Consider the following 14,177-nt stretch of genomic DNA (forward strand, 5'->3'; position numbering starts at 1 on the left):
AAAGTCCTCTTCCCTGCTCTTAGCAGATCTCGCCTTAGGAGCCCTTTTAAGCGCTAGGAATCTTGAGGAATAGCTTTTATATTAACTGGGATTGTCGTGTCACTTTTAGGGGAAATTCTAAGAAAACGTCATGACTCTGAGAATTTTCTTAGAATTTGGCTGCTAGGAGCCACTTTTTGCACAAAGATTCTTTAGGGATACGGGCCCTGGTGTGTAACCAGGTACTTACCCTGGGTGGCATTTCCTGGCTTCTGGTAACACTGTGAGGAATCTTGGAGTCATTTTTTAATTTAAAGTCTTTGCCCTCAAATACAAGATCTTGAATAATCTATGAGGTATTTATCTTAAACACCTCATAGTGCCCCCAATAGAGCACCACACTCTCAGACTGCTGGCTTACTTGTGGTTCCAAGGATATTTAAAAGAAGAATGGGAGGCAGAGCCTTCAGCTTTCAGGCCCCTCTTCTGTAGAACAAGTCCCAGTTTGGACACCCTCTCTACTTTTAAGATTAGATTTAAAACTTTCCGTATTGATAAAGTTATAGTTGTTCATAGTTTCAAAAACAGAACTTTCTGCCTATCTTTGTATTAGCAGAAATGATTGAACTTCAGTATTATGGTGTTATTATGACGTCCCACTACCACGTAATTGCCAGGTAATAGTTCGATATTCCTTCATTTTCAAATGTAAATTTTAAGAAATAGGGAGTTTTGCATTACTCTATCATTATTACTGCAATGTCCAAAAAGCCTGCCTCAACAGCTGGTGATTGGACTGCTAGGGCCTCTGCCCAACACACACTGCACCTGACCCCTATGGTGCCTCTTGAAGGTGGTGAGCCACATGGCATAGATAAACACATAAAGAGCTTTAAAGAGTTTTCCTATATAAAAGATATTGGGGTCAAAGAGTTTTTCTGGTTAAATAAAGGAATAAAAGGTTAAAGAATATAGGTGGGAAATGCCAAGAGGAAAACTAAAGGAGATATGAAGAGCTCTATAATTGGCATGTTGAAAGGAAACACTGCTCTTCTACTTGTGAAAACTCCACATTTCACGTGTAATTTAATGCAAAAAGAAAAAAGAAAAAAACAACTCAGTTTGACAGTTAAGAAGCTCAAATTTGCTGTATTCACATCATACATTTAAAACAGCTGTTTCCATTTTAATCAAATGATGTATCTGAAGCAAAGAAAACTGGTGTCACTTCTGGTAAAGGTTTCTTACATAGAAAACTCAAATTATGACTAAAAACACAGCACTTACTGCTCATCTACACTCACATCCTGCCTGTAATTTGGTGCATTGGGTATTTATACAGTACAGATCAGATCAGATTGGGGTCCTGCATACTGCTCCTGGTTCTGGCTTACAGACGCAAAACAAAGTTATCTTAAAATCCACCCACACTGATGAGAACCAGTGTGCTGACGACTTCGGCACCAGTTACTGTGTTTCTGCACGCACAGATGGGACCAAAACACAAAGACAAGGTGGGAAAGAACAAAATGTGTGAGAGTAACCTAGAGAGCAGATCCTGAGAGGGAGAAAAATAAACAGTTGGTGGGGTTTTCCCCTCCCCCTTCAGTTGATAAAGGTCATTTTAGGCAAAAATGGTCTCCTCGCGTCTCTTCTTGGTCAGGATGGTTCCAGGTTTATGCTGAGCATCTGGATGGTTAGCCAGCTCTGGAGGGCAGGTGGAGACGGGACTCTCGAGGATGGCCTGCTTCAGGTCGTAAAACACCGCCGAGTCCTCTTTAGTGAGGAAAGTCATGGCTACACCACTCTTACCAGCACGACCCGTACGACCAATACGATGGATGTAGTCTGCAAGAGGAGAAAGTGCAACAACGATTCAGTGAATCATTTAGTGATTCCTATGGCAAAAATTTAATTTCAGTCAATAAACAAACACTGCACACCAGATGAGGCCTCTTACCTTCGATGTTCTTTGCCATGTCGTAGTTAATGACCATGGAGACGTCCTGGATATCGATACCTCGCCCAGCAACGTCTGTGGCCACCAGGATATCTTTGGCTCCCGCCTTGAGATTGGAAAGCGCAAACTCTCTCTGCTCCTGGCCTTTGCCACCGTGCAGCGTGCAAGCATTGTACTACAAAGAAGAAGAGAAGGAGGACCAGTGGAGGTTAATCTTTGCTCAAAATATTTAGTATTTTAGGAAATCAGAAACCAAAATGAATTAAAATTAAACCTCCATCTGAGATTTATTGGCTTTCTTTTGTATTTTGGATAAAACTTCTGACAACAAACGGCAAAACTCAGCATTATGTCAGGATGCAACACTAGCACTGAACCCCAAGTACAGCTGAGGCTAATACTGTGCATTAAAAAGCTGTTGTTGCCTTTTAATGTATCTGGCTTTCCGAATTTTCATAACTTCTTCTTTATACTAAAACTGTGGGTTTTTTGAGTGATTAATATAATTTTAGTGCAACAAGACAATTTGTTCTGCTAGTAGGAAAACAAAAACTTCTAGGAATATTTCTCTTGTGACCTTAAACGTATCCGAGAATAATTTTAAGGCAATCAATGAAATATTTGTTGATATTTTATAAAAAATGTCCCCAGAAATTTCTACAGGCTGGCACAAACATCAAATGTCATTTATCTGTTTATCCATTAATTGATTTGGTGTATTATGAGTGGCAATGCTTCAGGTCTTTATCTGTAGGAAAATATTTAAAATCCAAAATGCTGTCTTTCACATATTTCCAAAATCATCCAGTGAGCTGGACTGGAGTCTTTCTCGGGCCTATTCTGATCCCCGGGCCTTATATTTGACACCCCTGACATGATTGTTACTTTTTTTACTCCAAAGCATGAAGCTTCTACCAAATCTCGACCCCAAATTGAGATCCATTGTGGTTCAGGTTACAGTGACTTACCCCCATCTTCTCCAGTGACTTGGCCAGCACGTCGCAACCCTTCTTCTGGTTGACAAAGATGATAATCGGAGGCTCGAAGCCGTGCGACAAAACCTCCAGCAGCTTCTTCCTGCAAGGGCACATTATACAAAACATTTAGAATCTTGATGCAAGTGAAATTTTTGGTGTTTAAAATTAATGCTTGCATCCGTCTCACCTCTTCTCTCCCTCCGACATAAGCAGGACCTTCTGTTCGACTCTCTCGTGAGGCTTTCCAGCAGACCCGATGTACACCACAGCAGGACGTCTCAGGTAGCTCCTGGCCAGTCTCTCCACAGCGGGAGGCATGGTAGCTGTGAACATGACCGTCTGTACGGTGCAATCAGACACACAATCAGTGAAAACACTCAACAGATAATCATGTGGTACCTTCAGAAGATTCCAACTGCTAAAGAAAGACCTACTTGTCTGTATTTTTGTTTCCCGGATTCAAAGTTCATCGTCATTTTCTCAGGGTCCTCCGCCTCTTCGGTGTCTGGCTTCTGATTGGTCACCGGGATGTATTCCAGAATCTTTTGGACGTCGGGCTCGAAGCCCATGTCAATCATACGATCGGCCTCATCGAGGACCACGTAGGTGCAGCGGCTCAGTACCAGGTAGCGGTTCTCCAACACGTCAATCAGACGGCCGGGCGTGGCAATAACGATCTGTTAGACGATGTAAACAAATATGACGCTGGTGAACAGATGATTTTCAAGTAGAATCCTCACCTTATGGATAAAAAGCCAGGATGGACTTCCTGCCAAAAAACACAGTGTAAAGTCTGTGTGTATTTAAGCTGCTAAGCTACCAGCGTCTGAGAATGAGCCATGTGGACTGTTTGTACCACCATCTGTACCGCTTCCCTCTTTCTTTACTCACATAATATACACACTGACAGAAGCACTACACATCACAAACACACACAAAACATACAGACGGTTTTCAGAAAAAACATCAATAGATGCTCTATGCCATAGACATGAAACTGATGCAGTTTTACCATTCAAACAATGACAAATCCCATGATACTGATGCTCAAAATTAGTTATAGAAACAAAGTATGAAATAAACTTGGAAGCCTGGAAATTATAAGAGCAAGAAAAAGCATGTGTGTATTATATCCGTGTTCTCCCATTAAGCTCTTAATGTGGGAGACTGTAAATAAAGATTGGAAACATTCTACTATAAACAGAGTGAATCACATTAAATAAACTTGGCTGCAGGCTGACAGCAGCCAAGTCTGCAAGAAAGCTGCCAAATTTAAGAGCTAGTGGCAAACAAGACAAGCAGTTTGGATTCTTTATTCGGTAACGCTGCTTCTGTTTAACACAAGCAGTGGATTGGAGCTTTCATTCTCTTTTAAGCTTGTTGTTCAGGTGGTTTGATAAAAGACCTTTTTTATTTTTCTGGGGGGGTTTACCTCTGAAGGTTCTGGTTAAGGTTACAGTGAGTGTTGCTGAAGAAACGTCTCTCACTTCACCTGGACTTCAATTTCCTGGTTGAAATATCACCTCTGTGTGTGTGTGTGTGTGTGTGTGTGTGTGTGTGTGTGTGTGTGTGTGTGTGTGTGTCAAGAGACTAGAGCCTACAGCTCCTCCATAAACTACACCTGTGATGAGATTGTTACTGCTCTGCAAATGCAACAGTAGTCCTGCACCATCTTCGCCTTTCTGCTGAGTTTATTTCAGTAGCCTCATGGGCTTCTTTTGATGTAAAAATACTGACAGCAAACAAAAACTACTAAAAACTACTTGTTAGTGAGGCTTCAGTTTGCTTCACAGGCAGAAACACTTTTTTTTTTTTTCTAAAATTAGCCCTCTCCGTTTTACCTCACAACCCATCCTGAGTCGAAAGCCTTGGTCCTCTCTGGAGATTCCTCCGATCACAGCCACAGTTCGGATGCCGAGCGGTTTACCAAACTTTATGGTTTCTTCCTCGATCTGCTGCGCCAACTCACGAGTCGGAGCTAAGATCACAGCATAAGGACCCTGGTCTGAGTCTTCGATCCTGCATCCAGTCATACAGAGAGCAAAGGATCATAAGAGATAGTAGAGGCACAGTAAGACAGTCCAAATGCAGAGTTATTATTTCTGAAATTGCTGAAGATTATTGGATCTTAGACACGTTACCTGTCGATTTTTGGCAGGGTGGTGATCCAGACCAGCAGTGGAATCAAGAAAGCAGCAGTTTTACCGCTACCGGTCTCAGCCACACCAATAATGTCACGGTTCTGTAAACCAATGGGAATGGCCTGCCTCTGAATCGGCGTCGGATCCTGGAGAGAAAAAAATTAATAAAAAATTCCTTAGTGGAGACTGAATTGAACACAGTGAAAAACAGTGAACAGCTACAAAATAATTTAAAAAAGAAAAATTACAAAACACAGAACCAGATAAGTTGAACCCTAGCTGACCTTATAGCCGCATTTGTCGATGACCTCCAGAATATGTGCAGGCAGCGGGTACTCCTTCCAGTTCCTGATGGGATTTGGGATTTTTCCTCCTTTGGTGGTGATGCTATAATCCTCTCTGAAGATTCGCCAGTCTCTGTCTGTCATCTCGTCCAGCTTCTTTTGAGACCAGTGTCTGTCATCCCAGCGCTGCTTGGCCTCCTTCTTACGCATCTTCTTCAGTCTTGTCCTGAAGCGAGGTAAAACAAAGATTAGATGTGGGGTGGGCGGAAGCTGAAGGTGAAACTATGGATACAGGATCATTTTCCATTATAGATACTCCACTGTACTCACTCTTCCTGCTCCTTCTCTTCCAGCGTGCGCCTTTTCTCCATCAGGTCACCATAGAAACGCGACTGCTCCCTTTTCTGCTGCTTTAAGTCGATGCCGGCGATGAAGCCTCGTCCGTACAGCTGCACCTGATGCTTCTCTTTGTAACTGCAAAGACCGATCACGAGAGTTTAGCGAGGGAACGCAAAGACCTAATCTGTGGATATATTTTGTGCTCACGATCCACTCACATCGGGTTGTAGTCGACCGAAGTGTCTTCAGAAGCATCCCATTCAAACACAAATTTCCTGTCGTTCAGGTGGCGAGTCCGTCGCCGTTTTTTGATCCCACCAAGATAACGCTCCTGTGAATAATTTGTGGACATCGGTTTAAATTCTGCTTTTCCAGTTTCCCTAGGAATTTTCAAGCCCCTCAAAATAATAAGTGGAAGTTTTGTTTGTTAGTCTACACCAGGGGTGCCCAATCCCGGTCCTCGAGAGCTACCGTCCTGCAGCTTTTAGATGCATCCCTACTCCCAACACAGCTGAATCAAATGGTTTGATTACCTCTTCAGCATGCCATCGTGTTTGGCAAAGGCCTGATAACAAGCCATTCATTTGATTCAGCTGTGTTGGAGTAGGGATGCATCTAAAAGCTGCAGGACGGTAGCTCTCGAGGACCGGGATTGGGCACCCCTGGTCTACACACAATAAAGTTTCTGTCAGCCCAATCTGTACACAACTGTAATTTTAACTCTTTCTCATGCAATTAACCTTGATAGCCTGGAGTTCTTTGCCTTTATCTTTCTCCTCTCTGAGCTTCTGTCGCTCATCATCATCTTCATTGCCGTTGTTCTCTCGTTCCATTCGCTCCCTACGCTCCCGCCTCTCCCTTTCCTGAGGGTCCTCTGTAACAAAGAATCACGGTGGTTATCGACACGTTAATATCCTGTAATTAAATGCAAACTGTTTCAGGTTAGAGGCTGAAACACACCCAGCATTTTTCTCCCTATGTCCTGAAACGTCCTTCTCTTCTTTCTCTCCTCTTCAATCATCCTCCTTCTCTCTTCAGTCTCTTGCTCTCTGCGCTTCAAAGCTTCGGCTTCTCGCTCTGCTTTTGACAGGAACTTGGGCTGAAAAACACAAAGCAAAAGAAATAATATTAATTTAGAGAAAATATAATCTTAAATTGAAAAGTTAATCTCCCAGATGAAGAGCAATTCACAAAACATGAATGCAGAAAGAAAAAAAAAAAAAAACTAGTTCAGGACTAGTTCACCCCGTGCAGGGCATACTTTTTGGTTCCCCACTCTGGAGTCCGGAAGGAGCTCAAGCAAGAGTGCTTGGTAGCTGGCCCTTAGCCCACAGGACTCAGTCGGGCACAGCATGAAGAGGAGACATTGGCATGCCAACACCTGCAGTGCCGTAGGGGTCGGATGCAATATGTGTTGGCCTGGATTTAAGTGGAACCAGTTTCCTAAAGAGGAGTTGACTGTGCTACAATCTGGAGTCGCCTTCAGTGACAGGAGGTGGGCAGGCATGGGTATAATGTTAGGGTTATTCATGGTGGACACAAGTGTTGCTTCCCAACATCTTTGGGTTGGGAAACTGGTTCTGACTGCTATTTAGGCTTACAACAGTTCAGAGTATCCAGCCTTACAGGAGTCACTGTGTGGTGTGCTGGACGCTTAGCCTGGGAACCATCTTGGTGTTCCCATGGATGAGCTGGAAGGAGGTGGGTGGGAATAGGGAGATCTGGCCATCTTTGCTTAAGACTTCTGCCCATGTGCCCTGGCCCCAGAAAAGCTTTAGAAAATGGACAAACTGACAGACGGATGGATGTTCTCACCTTTGCTTCAGCTTCCTCCTCTGCCTTCTTCTTGGCCAGAAGCTCCTCCAAAGACAGCGGCTGGACCTGAACAACAGCACATGTCAAACACCCAAAATAATAACCGAAGTGGCAGTTCAAATTTACACAAACACTAAACCAGACTTTTACCTTTTCCTTCTTCTTTTTTTCATCCTCCTCATCTTCTCCTTTTATATCCTTCTCTTTCTTTATCTTGGCATCCTTTGATCTTGGAGAAGCGCTTCTATAGATGACAAAAATGTAAATACGACAAAACAGAAATTTAGCTGAAGTGCTAACTGTAGCAAAATCCAAACGTCTGGATGTTTGGTAAGAGTTTAGTTAACAAGTGAGAAAGTGCAGCTGAGAACTGACTTCTGAGAAGAAAGGTGACTTAAAGGGAGAGGAGGTAAAACTGCTTCTTTCAGACATAGGATGAACTTCAGGTGGTTTGATAAAAGACCTTTTTATTTGGATTGAGGCTTATTTATGAGAAAAAACCCCTCACTACTAACAGTTGGCCTTATCGGCATTTTCTAATATGAGGCAACAGTAATGTCAGTGCCAAAAATACTGTGCACTGAAAATATTGTCACTTAAATTGGGTTTAATTCCTTTGAATATCAAATTTTTGTTAATGTGAAAAATATTGGCGTGTTATTCAGGCAAACACGGATTATGAAATAATTATGACTAAAAATCTCCTTTGCCAGCTTTGACCGAAGAAGCTTAATCAGTGTCACATACCTGGATCTCCTGCTGCGATCTTTATCGCGCCGATGGCTGTCTCTGTCCTTACGGCTCCTGTCTCTGTCCTTATCTCTATCTCGGTCCTTGTCTCTGTCCTTGTCTTTCATGCGTCGATCTCTATCGTAATGACACAAAATCACACAGACACAAAAAAGCTTAAGGGAAAGATAACACAAGTACGCAGTAAGATTAATAGCTAGAAGTCAGTCTGGTGTTCCTGATGGGTTCTTTTTGTGCAGCGGTTACCTTTCGGGAGATTTAGAGCGGTTTCGTTCACGGGAACGATGGCGCTTGCGGGAAGGTGAGACTTTACGATCTCTGTCTCGCGAACGGCTGCGTTTCCTCTCTCGGTCTTTGGTCCCCGAAGAGTCTGCATCTTTCTTGTCTGTGGAGTCAGCTGCCATCTGCACAAAGACCAGACATTAAACTCTGCTTTCATTGCATTTACAAAAGTGAAAACTGTTATCACACCACAGTGGCAGGACATATATTAATATTACATTATATTTGCTTTATGTACAATGAGTACAGATCATGCGTTTGCCAGCTGTTACTGTTTATATATTGCTGTGTACGCATCTCCAAATCCAGTTTTTCTTTTCACCTCTAATTGAATTACGCTCGAGTTCAGTTGACTAAATTTGAGAAAAATTCCTAGCCTGGCCAACCTTGATTTCCCTGAAGAAATATTTCAGGGTGATGATACACTTCTTAAGAGACAAGCTGTCAAATTAAAGCTTTCTAGTGTTAGTTTGCTCATAAGACTATTTTTGCGATAAAGCTAGGGATATTTTCGAGCCTATTTAGAGTTTTCGGTGGAGTCATTTTCAAATGGCTTTATCTGGACAACTACTTAAGCAATGTCATTTCAATATTTTAGGCCAAATATCTGTTTCTATTACTTGAAGAAAGTGAGAGTCTCTGGTTCAGACAATATTGAAATTGTGAAACATATTTACATTATTCATGCCATATATCTTATCAATAGCAAAAGACGAAGTAAAAAGGGTAGCCTGATGATCAGAGTGATGATGTTTTGTTTTGTTTCTGATCATGCAAGGAAGGGTGTTGCAACCTTTGTCCGTTTGTATATTTAGCTTAATCCTTTGGTCTAATTTTTCTGTCTGTAATTTTGATAATTTTTTAATGGCTGACAATTTTGAACTCAATCAAATTGTGAAATACGAAAAGAGAAAGCACATGAAAACAATAGCAATACAGAAATAACATATGTTTTGTGGATGCATAAGTTTCTTATGCCCTAAAAACGGGTATCAGGATGTGCCCCAAAAAGTGAAGACAGCTGTTATTCCTCAACACTCTCCGATAGAAAACGCGATTAAACTCTTAGAGCAACAAATAACGACACATTTTTTTGTGCGGACAGAAATTACAAACCAATAACGAAAATGACTAACTTGTTAAACGAGAAGAGAAACTGAATTACCTTCCTATCCTCTTGCAAAATAAATGCAGCAAGCTAGCTAGCCTCTTACGTTAGCTACCAAAAAGGCTAACTATCTCCAGGAAAGCTGCTCAAAAGAGCTCCGGTTAAACCAAATTAAAATCAGCTAATCGCAGGTAGGACAGCGCAGTCAGAGTCTATGATACTTAAAAATATTTAGAGCTTACCTCAATCACTTGTCAACAAAACAGTTACGGTTTATCTACGCTTCAAGAAGACGCCATGTCGCCCGCAACGCGAACTGGAGCACGCCAGGAATTGTGGGGGCTGTAGTACTGGCTGTTACGAAACAGTGGAAACTAGCGGCTAAAAGGCAACGTTTGAAACTACATTTCCCTCCCAAAAAAGTAAGCTTACGCCAGGGCCCTCAATGTTTAGCATACAGACGCCTAAATGCCTGAACAAAATTACTTTCTCTATTATGTTGTATTTTTGTCATTTTGGGCACGAGGTGGCGATAGGGTTACGAGTTACCACGATAGATAGAAACTACAGGTCTGCAAAAAAATGTTTTTTTCAACTGCATGGGATATTTTCGGTAAATTTTATGTTTTTTAGGGTGCTGAATCCAAAACTGTTCTCCATTTCCCTCCATTCATCAGCTGACCCTTCTCACCCTGGACACAGTCTGGGCAGGAGGCTCCGGTCCATTCGTACCAGAACCTCTCGCCATAAGAACAGTTTCTTCCCCTCTACTGTTGGACTCATGAACAATAACCATATGACTGTTCGCACGACTAACACATGACCTTACACTGTGTTCACAGCATCATTCCAATTTTGCACTGATCACCACCTGCATTCATGTATATATCTATCTACTTAGCACTTTTAATTTAAATTTTTATGTTTATTTAAGCGTTGTCTGACAGTATGTTTTTGCACTAAGTACCGCAGCAATTTCCTAATGTTGTAAACCTGCTCAACATTTGGCAATAAAACCCTTTCTGATTCTGATTCTGATCAAGTACTTTTTTTGCAAAACATGTGGAGTTTACATTTTTTTAAAAATCAATATTTTTTTTGCAATTAACTATGCATAATTTTTCTGAGATTTCTGAGATAATTTCGCTATGAACAAAACAAAGCTGTTGGGACATGCTTTATTGGGACGTGTTTTTTTGACACAAGTATAGGGGTTACCGGATTTCAGTTTAAAATTGGAAATTGTACATTTAATTAAACTAAAAACACAAGTTTTGCGAGAAAATCTGACGAGATGGAATATTTTCCTAGTTTCAGTGAGTAAAAATCTATAAGAACCAGTCAATATATCCTATTTTGGTTGCAGACCTTTGGAATCTATCTATCTAAGCTATTTCACACAGTACTGAAAGATATTTTCAATTCTGTGGGATGTCTTCTTGGCCTGTTATTGCCTGATAAAACCCTAAATGCTATGCAGACCTGCTGATATGATGAAACAGTGTTGTCTGCTGAGCAGCACTTAGAGCGGCTATCCTTTGCAGCAGATTAAAATTCAAGAAGTGCTGTTCTGTTAGTGCCAAAGCTAGAATATGTTCTTCCCTGTAATCATAGCCATTCTTTCTTTGTGTGTGTATGCATGTGTCTTATGATGAAAGACATTTTAGATGGTGCTTTGCTTGACTACAGTCTGGATTGGCTGGATGCTGATTCATATTCTGGACGTGGATTTTCTTCCAAGACGAGATCAAAAGAGATTTATGGAGCCCTTCTGCAGTTGAACAGTTTCAGTAGGAACAGATCAAAGATGATGGTTTAAAAATAAGAAAGAAAGAAAACACACACACACACACACACACACACACACACACACACACACACACACACTACAGGAGGAGAAAAGAAAACAATAGACTGGTAAGACAGTAACAGGTTTTATTCACTGACCTTCTATTCATTTAGAACAGTTTGTGCTTCTTGCTGGTTTGCTTTTTTTCGACGAGTCTAAACTGAGCTGTAACAACAACTTGTATCAGTGTCTGAGGATGTAAGTTGCACGTAAGTCCATCCATTAAGAGTACAATGGCCTGAAACCCCTGAACATAAAAAACAAGGGTTAATGTTGTTAATTCCAGCTTGACTCTTTCAGCTATGACAAAAATGCCTGCTGAGGATTAGGTCCAATTTTTAAAATCTCTGCTAATCTTTTCACTTCCTTTTCCTGTTGCATTAAAGACTAACATAATGTATATTTTATGGTTTAGAGCCTCTGAACCCAGAGTCTACGTCAGCACACAGGTAAGCTGATGTATCTCACAAAACAGATGGGGTAAAGCAGTCTTGTCTTGTTTGATAGCCATGTAGGTAACATAAAGACAGTCAGGCTAAGCAAACAAATCAAGAAGACCTTTTTGTTCCATTAAGGTGGAAAAAGAACTGCATAAAGCAAGGTCAGCCTGAGGTACTGAAAAAAATCAATAAGCAAATAAATAAAATAAACATGGAAAAACGCAAAACAGTGCCCATTTATTACATGCATATAGTAGCAACAGCAAGAGCTCCAACACACATGAAAAATTATCTTATAAAGCTGAAAACAGGCCCAACACCAAGTATGCACTGTGTCCAAGAAAGACATCTGATTGTGATGCTGGTGGTCATGAAATTTGTACTTTCTTTACAAAAAAAAAAATTCTCCTGTGATATTCAGGAATGACAACAGTTTATAAGTTTTTAGATGTAAAATTATCAGAATATAGCAGAATTTGCATTAATCTTATATAATATTAGGTTCTGAACATGGGTTTATAAGTGTATGTGTTTTTATGGATTCACAATCAAATGTTATATGTTAACAATCTCAATAAAATAATGAGTCATAAAACTGCACAAATCAATTTTGGCATTTGTAAGCACTGACATGCAGCCTTTCATTTCTAACGTGTCACACTTTAGGACATAATTAAAAATCATCCTGTCCTTTTTGGGTTTTAAAATAATTCAAATAGAACCTGAGAAGAAACACACACACATATGATGCCGTGTCTTTCTTTACTCGGCAAAAACTGAGCCAAAATGCAGAAGCAGTGTGTTATTAAGTAGCATGTAAAATCACTGTTAGCAGTAAAATTATTATTTTTTGTTTGATTTTATCGGTCTCTCACATCATTGTGGATGAATATCCGCCTGCTCATCTTTACAGCGTTGCTTCAGTTCATCGAGGTTTGTTGGCATTTATTTGTACAGAGCTCTTTAAAGGCCAACATCTCAGTCAGGTTCAGTTCTGAACCATTCCGCTCCTTGATGCTTTTCTTTTGACAGCCTTTCTGATGTAGATTTGCTGCTGAGCGTAGTGCATTGTCCTCTTGCACCAGCCAGTTTGTGATAAGCTTTAGCCATCAGACAGATGGCCTCACATTTAACTTTAGAATATTTTGGTACACAGAGGAATTCATGATCGATTCAATGATTGAAAAAAACAGGTGGGCTTGGTTTTACATGGCTTTATGGCCACTTTGATCTCATCTATCCAAAGAACATTGTTCCAGAAGTCTTGTAGTTTGTTCAGATTCCACTTTGCAAACATTTGTGCTGTTGTGCTGTGTTGACATGTTCTTTTTAGGGATAAGGGGCTTTCTCTTGGTGACCCTTCCAAACAAACTATACTTATTCAGTCTTTTTATAACATACAGTATAGGCCTTTAAAATTTGACAGCTCTTGGGTTTTTCTTTGCAGTTTCTCTACACTTTGTTTGGCCTGACAGGATGTTTGGCAACTGTCTTGAATGTCCACCGGTGAATAATTGTTCTCACTGTAGAATGATGGAGTTCAAATTGTTTGGAAATGGCCTTGTATATCGCTTCCAAGATTGATGGGCGGTAACAGTTGCTTCTCTGAGATCACTGATTATATCTTTCCTCCTTGGCGCTGTGTTAACACACACCTGAAAGCTCCAGATCAGCAAACTGCCAAAACAAACTGGTTTTATGGAGACGCTCACACTGGCTAATAATCAGTTAATCAAGTGTATTTGATTAGCAGCACCTGGCTGCTTCTTACCCTCCTAATTTCAGTAGAAGCAGTGAGGGGAGTCCTTAGTTTTTTGCACACTGCTTCTGCATTTGCCTTCAGGTTTTTTTTTAATAAACAGTAACACAATGCAATATGTGAAGGTTTGTAGTTCACCTGATTTTGTGTTTACACACTTTTTAAACCTGCTGCCAATTTTTTTTTTATTATTCTCCAATATGTAAAAGCTTAGAAGTGACAGAGGGAGTACTTTCTTTTTAACATGAGTACACATCACTGTTACGCATATACAAATGCACACTGGTTTTCTTCATCTTGACTACACCATGTTTGCCATCAGGAGCTTGACTTCTGTACAACAGCCCCACTGAGCGCTGCACAGAGTAAAGATTCAGCACAACAGATGAACCTAAAAAAAACAAATCCACTCTCTATTATTTTCCTAACGAGCAGCAGTTTTGTTTTTGACGCTTCTGCTGTAAAGAGGCAGAGGAGACGAGCAGTGACAAGAG

General features: G+C 40.8%; 1 protein-coding gene across 1 annotated transcript; it reads right to left on the reverse strand.

Annotated features, from left to right (window-relative positions):
* Positions 1–1,100: 1,100 nt before the first annotated feature.
* ddx23 (DEAD (Asp-Glu-Ala-Asp) box polypeptide 23) lies at positions 1,101–9,994 on the reverse strand. Its single transcript, XM_082518880.1, has 17 exons — positions 9,878–9,994; positions 8,492–8,649; positions 8,243–8,362; positions 7,646–7,739; positions 7,496–7,561; positions 6,641–6,779; positions 6,421–6,554; positions 5,899–6,011; positions 5,672–5,815; positions 5,342–5,567; positions 5,058–5,203; positions 4,758–4,935; positions 3,351–3,593; positions 3,104–3,255; positions 2,908–3,016; positions 1,940–2,114; positions 1,101–1,827 (listed from the first exon to the last, which is right to left on the reverse strand). Exons 2-17 carry the CDS (start codon positions 8,647–8,649, stop codon positions 1,604–1,606), a joined length of 2,421 nt encoding a protein of 806 aa, XP_082375006.1. The 5' UTR covers positions 9,878–9,994; the 3' UTR covers positions 1,101–1,603.
* Positions 9,995–14,177: the final 4,183 nt, after the last annotated feature.

Source organism: Aulonocara stuartgranti (assembly GCF_965226115.1).
Source record: "Aulonocara stuartgranti genome assembly, chromosome: 20".
Taxonomy (NCBI): Eukaryota; Metazoa; Chordata; class Actinopteri; order Cichliformes; family Cichlidae; genus Aulonocara; species Aulonocara stuartgranti.